The sequence below is a fragment of the Aspergillus costaricaensis genome (genome assembly GCF_003184835.1).
Source record: "Aspergillus costaricaensis CBS 115574 unplaced genomic scaffold BO79scaffold_37, whole genome shotgun sequence".
NCBI lineage: Eukaryota > Fungi > Ascomycota > Eurotiomycetes > Eurotiales > Aspergillaceae > Aspergillus > Aspergillus costaricensis.
The window spans coordinates 156,817-169,921 of NW_020291837.1; the positions used below are offsets into that span (position 1 = coordinate 156,817).

The window sequence follows — 13,105 nt, forward strand, 5'->3', positions numbered from 1 at the left end:
AACCGTCCGGATGCAGCCATCCCCTATCACCTTACCAGTGGACTGATCAGTACTAGCTAGACTAGATCGCTTTTTATCTGGGCTTCGTCCCCCACATCAATTGTTATCCCCTTATAACTATTTATTAGCTCTCGTTCGGGAGACCGCAATGAGTGCGGACACCATTCGAGTGTGGCAGCATATCTGCTCTGACTGATATCGCCCACACATCGTTCCTGTCCTCTTGCCTTTACACAGCATCAAAAGAACTCCTACCCGTTGGTCTCCGACAATCCCAAAATGTCCTTTTTCTTTGGACGTCGGCATTCCATCTCATCCGCCACTCTGGGTCAGGGCGATAACCTGCCCAGGAACGAGAGGGGCAGGAGAGCTTCATTACCCAATGTGTCCGATACCAACAGCACCGGATCCCACGCCAAAGGGGTGCTCCATGATATCTTTCACAAGCATCGAGGAGACTCGGAATCGGGATCCTCTTCTGGGACAAAGACGTCTAAATCGGTAAGGATACCAGCGCGGTCTGGGAGCTTTGCCAAGGGGAGCCTGACCATTTTTAGGAGGCCGACATAGCCCGATCCAATCCCACAAAGCCGGATACACACTCTCAAGACGAGCATCATGCTTCTCATCACCATTCGGATCAGGCTGCTAAAGACCATCCACCACATCATCACGAGGGTCCTTCACACAACCAGCTGACAAAAAAGGACATCGAGACAATCTTCTCCGGGGCTCCATACTTTCTGCTGGAGAAGGGAAAGCATGGACTCTTCTACCCACAGATTATATTCCCTTTCGATGACCACGATCCCACCATTCAAAATCTCTGGGATAGACGGCCCCTTCCCCATGCCTCCTACACACTGTGCACTCTCCATGCTCATTTGCCTGTACCGGATGACTGGGTAATTGAAGGGGAAATGCCGGTTCATCTGGGGCACTGGAAACGATCGGAAGCTCCGAAGCGGGCGACTTTTGATGTCGGCGTTCACGAAGTACCCAATATGCTGTCAGTCAATGGCAAAGACGCTGGTACAATCGGCTTTCGTCACTTTCTCGAGCTGCCCGTCGCCGACTCGGTCGTATACGCGGGCCCCGAGAAACCACGACCATGCTCTGACCTCCTTCACATCTCAACTCTTCCAGCAACCGAGGCGTATGAACTGATGGGGCACTATAACGACCCATATGCCCAGTGCTCGGACGGTACTGTCCATGACCGGAAGAAGTTGCTGTGCGAAGGACCGGTTGCATGGAAGAGGATCGGTGTTCGCGATATCGACCTGCGAGCCCTAGTGGAGCGTCTCCAGACGCTCAAGACTCTCCGCTACGACATTTTGCACGGCGATACACCAAAGACGATTCTAGATATGGAATGCACTCGAGAGCTGTATAGTGGACTGTTCAACCGATTTCTGTACCCACCGGCGCGGTTTCTGTTTGCAGATGTCGGCGATTCCCATAGTTTGAAGGCTCAGATCAAAGCTTTGACAGTGGTATTGGCTACCCCTGGGGCGTGGTTTGACTTCAGTCTGATCGATTGGCGATTGCACATTGGACAAGTGTTGTTTGAGAACCCTCCACATGACGACGGCGACTTCCTTGATCCGGACAAGTCTGACAAACCCTGGGTGCATTTCACGCTGGAACGCAAGTGGTTCCTCGTTCAGATGCTGCTCGCCGCGGAGCTACTGATGCGTTTGGATGCCACTGTCCGAGTTGGAATGCTGCAGAATGCGCGGGATATCGATGTGTCGGTGCATGATGTGTACGAGTTTGACCGGCTACGGAGTGGTAAGCTGAATTGGGATCTGGTTACAGTTCGACGTTTTCTGGACAGCTTCCACTTCGCCTACAACCCTGTGGAGCCGGACCACCCTTCTCCGACCATACATTCTCCGAGCAAGTCGCCTGAGCGGCATCACCATCGTGGGTTCCTCGAAGCTTTCACACATCACTCTACATCATCCGCCCATAATGATGAATCCGCCTGGCGGTGTCATCTGGCTCCCAGGCACGTTGACCAGCAACTGAAAGGACTGTTCGTATTTGCAGACAATATTGGCTGGCCAGGACTGGATGCATTTAAGAGCGCACTGCGGTCAAAGCTTGAGGGTGAGGGGGTGGAAAAGAAAATCGAAGCCGCCTATACCATACCACTTACCAACTCGCTACCTGCAGAGTATTCCACACTGGGCTTGAAGAAAGAGATGTATAGCAGATCTCCGTCGCGCCGGCTGCTCCTCCTTCATTCACCTCACAGCATACGTCCCTTGAACATTGGTGGTTGGATTACGCGTAGCTGGCTGGCGGGGTTGGTAATCCCTGGCGAGTCCATCAGCCACCTTCTCATGGCAACCATCCTAGAAAACGACGAAGAAGCGATGGCTACACTTGGTCCAGTCGCCAACGTTTACGGTGGTTTCACGTACAAGGGGAAGACCTGGTGGAGTAAGAAGTGCATTGTTGGGCGAGTTCTAGCCAGCCAGCCGGGTACAAAGGTCTGTTTGGCGTGGCTGGCAAGCAGCATAGTGCCCAAAGACTCTGAAAGTGGAGAGCACTTTGTTAACACGTGGTTTGAGGTGGATGTCCGCGAGCCGCCCCGACGTCCAGGCAAGCCACGCATCAAACACGGAAACCGGCTTTCTTTTGACTCTACGCCTCTGGGTTTGGGAGAGCTTACGAGTGGAGTATTCTTGCTACCTGTCGATAGCCCCTGTGATAGCTGGTCGAAAGCAAACATCGACTTTCAGGACCTCACCTTCTCCGTCGATACGAAACGAACAAGCCATAACCTGACCGTGGTCCAAAAGGCCTATGCCAATTTTCTTCTCGCTTCCACTGCTACCGGACCAAGTCCAGTATCGTTTGAGTTGACCTACAACGTACGATTCATTTCTTCCCACGAGTGCCGTCCACCTGGGGGGTCGGTCAACTATCAGAATCCCCCAAGCACAGCGGATGGCGGGTTGTCATCCTCGTCATCAAGCCATGTCTCTCATAGACACCATCGTTTGCCGGGCCATCCGTTGCACCGATCGTACGCGTTCAAGTGGGTGCCTCTAGAATCCTTAGCGGAGACATCTCACTCGGATGGCCACAGCAGCGGACTAGGTAAGGAAGAGATCCTCCTTCTCGACGCGCGGGGCTCGCACGACAAGGAAACATTTGCACGAGCATGGTGTGCGTCTGTTGGACATCATGCCGTCATTGGCAAGGTCGGACGGACCTGTCTGCCGTGTTGCATTCGCGAAGCCCGAGCGTTGCAGGTGAAAGTGGTGATTCGCATTGGGGACGGGATGTCGACGCCCTCTTCGTCGATCCAGGTGTTGTATGGTGGGGAGTAGGTTCGTTTGATTGGTTGACACTTAGAAGGGTTTGGTTTCCGGTCGCACGTAGTGATGTCTGCCATTTTCCCGTGTCGTTTGTATGTAGTAATATCCTTCAAAAATACTTTAATCTAGACATGGCCTATTTGTAGGTAGCTGCCTGGTAACTTGGGGGTTAGCTGCGTAGTGTTACGGCACACGGGATGCTGCCCTCCAGACCGGGGCGGTTTGCCAGAAAGGCAAATACCCGTTTGTGTCACCCACACCATCGATCTTCCTCACTTCCTCACTTGCCCGTTGCTCTTTCGATCTTTTCTTCACCCGTGGGAAATCATGGCGGGTGTTCTTCCTTCGCGCCATAAATACCTCAAGGCCTTCAAAGCAAAAGCATTCTCCATCTTCTCATCGCCATCACTTTCTATATACTACTACATTTCTACTTATATATTATTTCCTCATTCTGTATACTATACGATGCTGATATATACACCCCATCAAGCCGACGCCTTTCCCAAATTTTATCCCCTCTTTGAGCTTGGTTTTCCAACTTCATCTCGTGAAGGACATTTCATCTTGGATGGGAATGAGACCCCCGGTGGATTTATATCGACAAGTGATACGGTGCTCATTGGGCACGATATATAATAAAATGATACCAATTTCCTTGGGACTATTCACCTGGGGGTAGTCTACTCGACTATCCTCAGAAGCTTTCTCTCAAAAATCTTGATAAGAAACCCAGGGTCTGGTGGATTCTGGGTATTTGAAGAAGTGGACTGGTTTGCGGGGGCCTGATGTAACATTCCCTATGAGAACGAGACTTTGAAATGTCGTGTGGTTGATGGTGTGCAGTTTTCGAATCACCTACTCTGCACTTGGGATACGAGAACCCACCCACGGCTCTTGATGCGGCCGGTGCAGCAAATACAACAGCCAATTTACGGTGTACTGGACAAGACCACACACATGTGGAAATGGCATACCCTGAAACATATCGTGTTTCTGTATCTCTCTGCTCTGTCAAGTCTGTTTCACCCGTTCTTCCTCCCTTTTCTTAATGCTTTGCTGTAGCTGGGTGTTCAAGCACGACCGCTATACCATGTCAAAGAGTTTCTCAACTCCACAGCTAATGTCTCAAAGATTCTAGAAGACCTACCTCAACACGATTTTCCGATATTCCTGCGAAAAAGCTCCGCCATCTTTCCTCACTGGCGGCTTCCGGCAACCCTTGACTCTAATTCATAATGTCGGGTTATACTTGTTCATTCGATTTACGAACGTGCTTAGCATCTTAGTCCATGAGGATTCGAAATCCGCACAGAATCTGGGCGATGGTCGAATCATGGATATTGATAAACTGAGGAAATAACCACAAGGTAAGCAATCTGGGTATGATCAAATCTTGCTTGAAGCTAATCATACCTGACTTTCACAGGCTCTGAAAACCATGACCCTCGGCCTCACACACTCGAAGACGTCAGCACAGCTGTTTTGCACGATGAAGACTAATGGCCCGACTGGCTTTCCCTCGATATATAATTCGCAGGGGGAGTAGAGAACATCCTTGGAGCTGGGATTCTCTATGAGAACTCTCTTCCCCCAGCCACACTTCTGTTGCGTCTTGTCCGATCCATATGTTGGCCTCACAAGCCCTGAACCTTGGTATAAATGGCGAGGCTAATAGTTTGATGGAGATGGCTGTGGTGCTGGGATACATGCTGCATGCCGATTCGAATCCTCATCGGCAACACGTGGTTGGATATAGCCACAACTGCCACTGGAGCCACAACTGCCACTGGACAGGCTTTCCAAATCAACAGGCTTTCTCGGTTCTTGCCTGAAACTTGCCACATTGCTTGCACTCCACAAGCATCATTACCACTGCTTCGAAAGCTGGATTATCCCATTCACCATACATCAAACGAGGGACGCGAGCAGCAGCTTCCCAATGCGCCCAGCAAGAAGGTCGGGCCCTCTGGATTGGGCGATACAAGTCTCAGAACTTTGATTTCACCATTAGATCAAGTCATTAGACCGAGTGAGCGACCTCCGGCACCGCCAGTCCAAGGAGATTCAATGGTGGAGCCCCGGACCGTTGACCACGTACCTGTCTTGCTACCTGGGCGGTTTTGTGTCACTTGGTAGTCTAAAGAAGGCTATCAGTGAATGTTGACACTGATGTCCGTAGGCTTATAAACAAGCTGACGGCTCTCCTGCGCAGCTGCTACGCCTTCGACTATCCCAAATGTCCAGGAGGTCTAGACCGCAGCGATTAGCTTGTACACCTTTTTGAAAACATGGTCTATAACGTGACTCTTCTTTTACACTCGGTGGCATGTTGCTCGCTTCTTCGAACAGAGGATCCAAGCAATCGAATTCCGGTGTCTTGGAGCAACTCTTACGACAAGTACTCAGGCGCAAACGGCACAACCTCGGTGTTTGTTCATCAGTGTAGGCCCTTGCACCTTGCCATTCATGTGGATTGTTATGTCCCGACTAACATTCCAACAAGTCTTCATCCAGATTGTTTGTCAACCGTCATCCCGATTAGGTGACATTCACAGTTTCTCTGGTATATTTCCCTCGAGCATGAACGGAACGACCATTGCTGGAACGGATTACAACGGGGGGAGACGATGGGTTGATACGCTTCAGTGGTTACATTACGCCGCCCCATAGTCACCTGCTAAGTAGTCCAGATGGTGCATGATCGTGACCGCTCGGATAGGGTTGCGCAAAGAGCGTTTCGTTTGCTGCCACCGCACTCTTTGGTCAAGGTGCTACAGCCTGGACACCGGCGGGAAATACATGTCGTATCGGACACACGGGGATAGTACGTCAGGTCTCGAGCTGTCGAGAAGGGCTTTCCATAAGAGGATTAAACAGAATTATTATTGGAGGTAGCGGCAGAGAGCAACCCATCAATGAGTATAGCCAACAGTGATGCTGTAGGTGAGACAATAAAACCGGAGAACATGAAGTCAGGCTGCGCTTGATCTAGTCAGGATGCGATCAACGCAGACAATGCTTCGTCAGAAAACATCCATAAATTCCTCTTTCACATCCCCTTGCTTCTAGTGTACTTCATCGAATGCTCTCAAAGCTGTGGATTTGATCATTCAAATGACACACTGCCGCTAATGTCTACATGGATGTTTCATGGTGATTTCACCCCGATCAGCTCTCTCGTCGGCAGATTCGGATCAAGGGTTCTGGTTCGATATCCACCAAGAATGGACCTCGAGGTCTGCAATGCTCTTAGTTCGCGAGTCTCTGTGCAACTTCTCTCCTGTTGTTGAAGGCCGATGACTGCCTGCATGGTTGGACTGGTGAATTGTGGTGCTTTGAAAATGGATTTGCCCTTATCTATACAGTGCTACCATGCATTTGGGCTAAGCATGAAATCCAGAAGACCACTGGGAGAAATCCGTATCAGTCGCTTTACGGAGACGCCGAATACGACGCCTCCGCCCCATCGCCTTGACCTTGTCGGTTCCCGTATCAAAAGAAGGCCTCCAACAGACCCGTCTAGAAAACGATACAAGCTATGTATGATCCCGTCAACCTTGTCTTCGCTGAATATGTTTGACTAACCAATCATGCGATATGCATACAGCTACTCAAAGGCACCAGACGACGCGTGTTGTCCACTCGTGCTATCAGTGCCCTGTTCTGACGGATTTCCGACCATGTATTGCCTCATGAGAAAGACAATACCGGCACATTCCAAGAGCACCAATATCGCCAGGATGCGTCCCATAACCTCAAAGATATCGATACTCAGATGTCATCACTCAAATCTCAGTGTCTGGTCCAACAACGCACAGCTGCAACTGTGGCTGCGGCCATCGCAGTGAGCGACGTGCTCGTCAATAATAATCAAAAGAGATTAATCATGACCTTTGAATCATTTCGCCATGTGCCAACTTGATGGCCAGAAACCTTGGGAAGCTGGCTAGTCAGAAGTAGCCACACGGAAGCGCAGTTTGCCAGGTCTTTCTACGGCACTTGCTAGATCAGGACGAAAGATGTGTCACTATCCTGTCATCACAGCTCCAGGGAACTGTTACTGGAGCGTCGATCGACTCTGCTTTTGTTCATCCTGATGGGACATTTGGCATCGTTTTCAATCATCTATTGCCGTACTGGTTGCAAACCAACTTTAAAATACCACTGTCATCGAACACTACCTACCTAGCTCCCACCTTAGGTTTCTCTATCTTTTCCAGTTGCTGTTACCCAGCCAGTATCCATCGTATGGAACTGCATGGATCGATTGCCTAACCCCATACTCACCGCTCCATACTAAGCCCCCGAGGAACTCCCTTGAGCATCTTTCTGCCAACCTCAACAGCAGAGTCCAGCAAGGATAGAAAGGTGCATGATCTACAACACCGCCATTCAAACCACGCCACCCCTGTCAAAGAAAAGAAATATCTTTCCACCCACATTCGATGACTCTGGAAAGCATTTAGCAACCAAAAATAACGGCAGAGTTGGCTCAGAATGCAAACAATATGGCACCCACCTCACCGTCTTCTCTTCCACTCCGGGCAATTGCTCACGCTCAATGATCGAATTTTCAGCATATTCGGTTCCAATATATGCTGTCTTCGAGACAAATGCGTCAGAGGCTACGGCGCTAGCATGGTCCCCAAAAAGGACTATATGGACCTCGCAAGGAGGGAAGAGTAGTTGGAGTACTTTCCTCCCCATATGCAGACACCTTATTCTTTCTTTGTTACATCCAGCTACTGCATTATCTGGAATAAGGTTCTTGAGATGAGAATAAAATAACCCAATTAAAACGAGGAGAGCTGGAAGTCTTGCTAGATAGTATAGATCCTTAGGGAGAAGTAGAAGAATACAGATGGGAAAGAGCACATGAAGATACTACCAACTACTTAGAATATTTAGAACAGATAGAGAGGGTCCCTTCGACTCGTCATGGGAATCAAGAAGTCGAAGATGAGATGGAGATGAGATGACAGACGTAGACGAGGAGGAGACCTCTGACGTTGCTTGCTGTCAGAAATCTGTCTACGAGTCTATTCCCTATTAAGGAAAGAAAATGAAAAAGAAAGGCTCGAGTCTAGTAGTTAATCCTGACAGAATATGATTATATTATATATTATATGCTCTCTTTTACTCTCTACTCGGTATATATTTCGCAAGCATATCGAGAAGAAAAATATGATCCATATATACACTATACTAACTATCACCCATTACAATGATTAATCATACTTCCATTATCTTTTCACCGTAGTACTATCTATCTCTGGTATTATTCTATTTCTTGCTCTAGTCTAAGTTATCTCCTAGTCTATTATGACTAAAGATATCTTCTCTTTCGGAGGGAGTTTCGTCCAACTGTGTCATCTTCCATTTCATCCAAGTCGCAGTCGCAACCTAATTGAACAATCCCCTCCTTTATGTATGGATTTTTTTTTTATCTTACTTAATTTTATTAAATTGTGTTTGGCGAAGAAGAAAACTGGTATGTACCAATGCCAATATAGTTTATTTCATGTGGAATTGTAGATGACTGAAGATGTACTGGGAGTAGTAAGTAACTAGTAGCTACATAGTGATTTATAAATTGAGAAGTTGGAAAATATTATATATATGATTTAGTAACAGTGCCGTATCCACCAAATGTTTTGAGGTCTATCTCAGAGGAACATCGAACCCCAGTAATGTCGTAAGGAAGATTAGAATTCAGATAGGTTAATTTTATTGTTCATACTACTATACTACATCGTGATCTGGTAAATAAAACTTCGGAGCGGACCCGCGAGCATGTCTCACTAGATTATTTGTCTCTCTTGAAGGAGCGGGATCCATGTCTTTTACTCCCTTTATAGCAGTCGCTAAATATAGCTTGGCTTGCCTCGCATTGCTGTAAATTATGTTGGTTGGATATTGAACCCAACGTCGAGGAGGATTTTGATTCGACCTGCATTGAGTTGATGCAGTAGGTTGTGGCGAGGCGTTTCAGTACCCCTGAAGACACGGTGAGTCTAGAATCTGATTTTAGCAGCGCTGTGTCTATGTCGAGAGGTAGGCACCAAGATAGTTTTGTCTCTGGAGAAGATTACTCGGTGCCTGATGCTGAAATAGATGTTCTTGATCGCATTAGTTCTCATCGCGATTGGAGATGATGGACTTTGAAAGACCTTCCCCGTTGTACTGTGCTCTATGGTATATCCCAATTGAAGCAGAATACTTCATGCAGTGGCGAGAGATGGCTCAGGACTCGTAGTATGCTGTCTAAGTGTCTAGGGATATCGCGCTCGTACTGGACATGAGAAGAGAAAGTCGTCTGTCTGTATAGCTATCAGCCCTTATGAGACCAAAAATTAGCGTAGGTAGACCAGCAAGCGACCCAAGCTGCAGTGTTCAACCCATCCATATTCCCTGCCACTAGCGTTGCCTTTCCTTGGCGGTTGTATCTTCAACATCCGTCGGACTGCAATAAACTCAGCAACCGACGGACTGCCAATCCTTCACTCGTGCCGCATTATACCCTCGGGGCTGATATTCCATATCGCACTTTTCCAGACTTGCGCCTGCTGTGTCTCGTGGCATCTTGTGTGGCAAACCCGCTGAACCAGATATCTTCCGCATAATTCTAACTTCGATAATCTAAGACATCTATCCGTTAGTCATTTCTTCCAACGTAGATGATTATTATATGGAGACTGTTATCAGTGTAATCGTACTCTTACCGTGGTTATCAACGCACGCCAAGCGGTCCTTCACATCATGGCAGAGTCATTGCGCTTCTCAACCTCATAGATTCGAGTCACTGCACGAGGCAGTCCGCATCCACAGCATAATCTCTAGACTAAATGGCAATCCTCAGTAAGTAGCTGACTGTTCTGTATAAGCATGAAGTACCGAGCGACAAAAGAGGAGGCTGGCATCAACAACCAAGCTTGAACAGTCCAGTAGACCACTTCTAGAGCTGTTCCTCAGACTGGAATGGAAGCATGGTGTCACTGAAGAAAGAAAAGCCTGGCCTCGGTGTCCTTCTGCGTCATCTTCACTCATGATCCAGATACCCCATTCGAGCAACAGCCAGTCGTCATGCCGCGGAGGAAGCTAAACACGCCAGAAGAAGAATATTCAGTAAGAATAACAGATGAGAAAGTCAAGCACTGGAAATATAAACTAACCGGATGTTCTGAATCCCCATTGAGACAGGTCAAGGGTCCACGACGAGCAGATACCTCCGTGTGGTCATGGCTCAATCACGCAGCTGCAGGGTCTTTGCTGTAGCTTTGAGATTAGTTTCCCGTTTTCATTGAAAAGGAGGTTAGTTCAGTGCTTCTATCTCGTTCAGAGGCCATTTTGTAAGAGGAGCAGCCGGATCTGTGCGTTTCTGAGAATGACGGCTAGAAAATTCTCTGCGGTTTAGTAAATCCCTAGGTGCTGAATCACAGTAGTGATGAGTGCAATGCCAAGATAAAGCAAAGGAGCAGTCACATCCTCTAGTCCAAAGTAGATAGATAGATAGATAGATAGATTGAAATCTCAAAGGAATGGGATCGTGGTTCTTCAGACACGAGTGATGATCGTCTCTCTGAAGGAAAGTTGCGGTCAACGCCGACTACCCCGATTGGTGCTAGCCGATATCTACTATTACTACTACTACTACTACTACTACTACTACTACTACTACTACTACTACTAATACTACTACTGTATCTATGGAGGGGGAGATACTACCTACCTGGATCCGGCAGTGTTCAACTTTACGGAGCATGACCGAGAAGTATGAGTATGAGTACATGAAAGAAAGAGGCTACTAAAGACATAAAAGTACATATGACAGAAGTCCCGAAAGTACATACTCCCTGCACATCGGCACTAAAAGGACAACAGATACTGCAAGTGGAATGGCTATGTTTGGCTATGTCTCAGGCAACAGCAGGAAAGACAGCAATCAATTCGCTACTCTGTCTTTCATCATCCACCCCCCAACCAGCAGGCTACACTATTCATCTTCACCGTTTGCATCGCCCCCGGTGCCATGTGCTGGCAATAACCCCATCTCAAAAGCCGTATACGGATTCAGTGGGTCACATGAGAGAGTCAAAGGTGGTACGGTTAACCCATCTGGAGTGGTCTGTTTGGCAGCGGAGAGAGAAGGGATGTAGGGAGGGAGGGAGAGGGGGGGGTTGCAAATGGCGCTATAAAGGTGATACAAACATGTATCTGCTGCTGGTCTATCAATGCTGCCAAACCCACCATGGAACCCCGATTTCTGGCTAGGATCTCGTGTTTGCAATGCCGGTATGACACCGACCGGAAAGCCAATCGCGACCGCAGCATTCTTCATCCAGAAATTCACCGGGGAGACGTGAGGGAGCCATGATATACGAGCACGCCAAATGCCAAGCACCAGACACCATTTTTTCTCTTTTCTAGTTGCAAACAAGATTTTGCGGCTTTTCCAATCGGCGCGATGCGTCAAGACACACTAAACCCAAACTTCCCCCCCTTCCCCCCTCCCCTCTTCCTCTCCCTCTCCCCAAAACATCTATACCAGAAGGGTGTACTCCGTGCCCGACACACGCCTTACCATGAGTGGAAAGTAAGCAAGCAACCAGGCTAACCTTTAGCCCGGCACTCCCAGGGTTAGAACAAGACCGGCTTGTTTCATCCTCGCGGGCACTTGTCTCGAAAAGGATATGCTCGACTGGAGGGTCGGCCCTGCGACTGGATTGCTGAGCGTGTAAACTGGGGTCCTTACGTGTCCGGCGCTGAGCTTTACCGATGGGAAAAGAGTGGGCGGGTATAACCTCGATTAATGAATGTATTAGATGATGGAACAGGAGACGGTGTATCGCTTCTCCCTTCGTAGGTACTACCGTGTAAAAAAAAAAAAAAAAAAAAAAAAAAAAAAGTCTGTGCTAAAAAGCAATATGACCGACACCCCTATTTGTCGTTTCTTTTTCTCTCTTAGGTTGAATTTTTTGCTTTTTCAAATAACCGTTACGGACAGTCGATAAGGGTGCGTCGCATGGTCCGCCAACCGTAGGGCGCCGAAATTGTTTCATAGATAGGCAAACCTATCTAGGCACCCTTTTGGGTACCCCTGCCAGACAGGGATGCTTTTGAACTTTTTGACAATCCATTCTTTGTTATCTTATATGTCATAATCGATAGATCTCGTTCTTCCGAGGAAATAAAGAACCAAACAAGGGAAAAGCAAAAAGCAAAAGTAAAATAAAACGGGGGGGGAAACAAACGACCCACGAACGTCAAGGATCTCCGGCCCGGCAGAGACCCTTGAGATCGAACAAACAGAAAACCGAAGAAGCTCGGGGCTCGGAAATCCGCTCAGGGTCTGTTTCGGATGGAAAGATCACACGGAAGATCAATGGAAACAGCAAGCTGGGATCGTGATGGCGCGCGTCGTATCATCATATGTCGAGTGTAGTAGTAGAGTAGACTATCTAGTTAGTAGTTACTTGTTGGTCTCTTAATAGATTAGGACATAATTACTGCATCGAGTGAGAACTCCGCCGATTCACTCCATCAGCCATGGGTGGTGAAAAGGCAGACGCCATTGTGATTGGCTCCGATTCAGTCCAAGAGGACAGATGGCGTGGCCCTGCTGTGGGTTAGAGTCCAGTCGGACCGTAGATTCCTACCTACTTTGTACGACTCCCACCAACAGGAGGAGGTAATCTTGTCGGAGGGGAGCGAGCAACACATGCCAGACTGACAGGCTGAAAGCAGGGAAGAATCATTATTGCCATGTT

At 48.2% G+C, this 13,105-nt stretch overlaps 3 protein-coding genes across 3 annotated transcripts; 2 read left to right on the forward strand and 1 right to left on the reverse strand.

The window, feature by feature from the left end:
* The first annotated feature begins 117 nt into the window (after positions 1-117).
* Positions 118-3,492, forward strand: BO79DRAFT_202139 (uncharacterized protein). Its single transcript, XM_025681637.1, has 2 exons — positions 118-501; positions 558-3,492. The coding sequence occupies exons 1-2, from the start codon at positions 280-282 to the stop codon at positions 3,345-3,347; spliced, it is 3,012 nt and encodes a 1,003-aa protein (XP_025535606.1). The 5' UTR covers positions 118-279; the 3' UTR covers positions 3,348-3,492.
* A 1,559-nt stretch (positions 3,493-5,051) lies between these two features.
* Positions 5,052-5,591, forward strand: BO79DRAFT_258967 (uncharacterized protein; the record flags this gene model as incomplete). The annotated part of the gene is made up of 3 exons (XM_025686343.1): positions 5,052-5,294; positions 5,350-5,491; positions 5,551-5,591. 3 exons carry the CDS (start codon positions 5,052-5,054, stop codon positions 5,589-5,591), a joined length of 426 nt encoding a protein of 141 aa, XP_025535607.1.
* A 5,697-nt stretch (positions 5,592-11,288) lies between these two features.
* BO79DRAFT_51149 (uncharacterized protein) lies at positions 11,289-11,828 on the reverse strand. Its single transcript, XM_025689350.1, has one exon. It carries the CDS (start codon positions 11,674-11,676, stop codon positions 11,332-11,334), a length of 345 nt encoding a protein of 114 aa, XP_025535608.1. The 5' UTR covers positions 11,677-11,828; the 3' UTR covers positions 11,289-11,331.
* Positions 11,829-13,105: the final 1,277 nt, after the last annotated feature.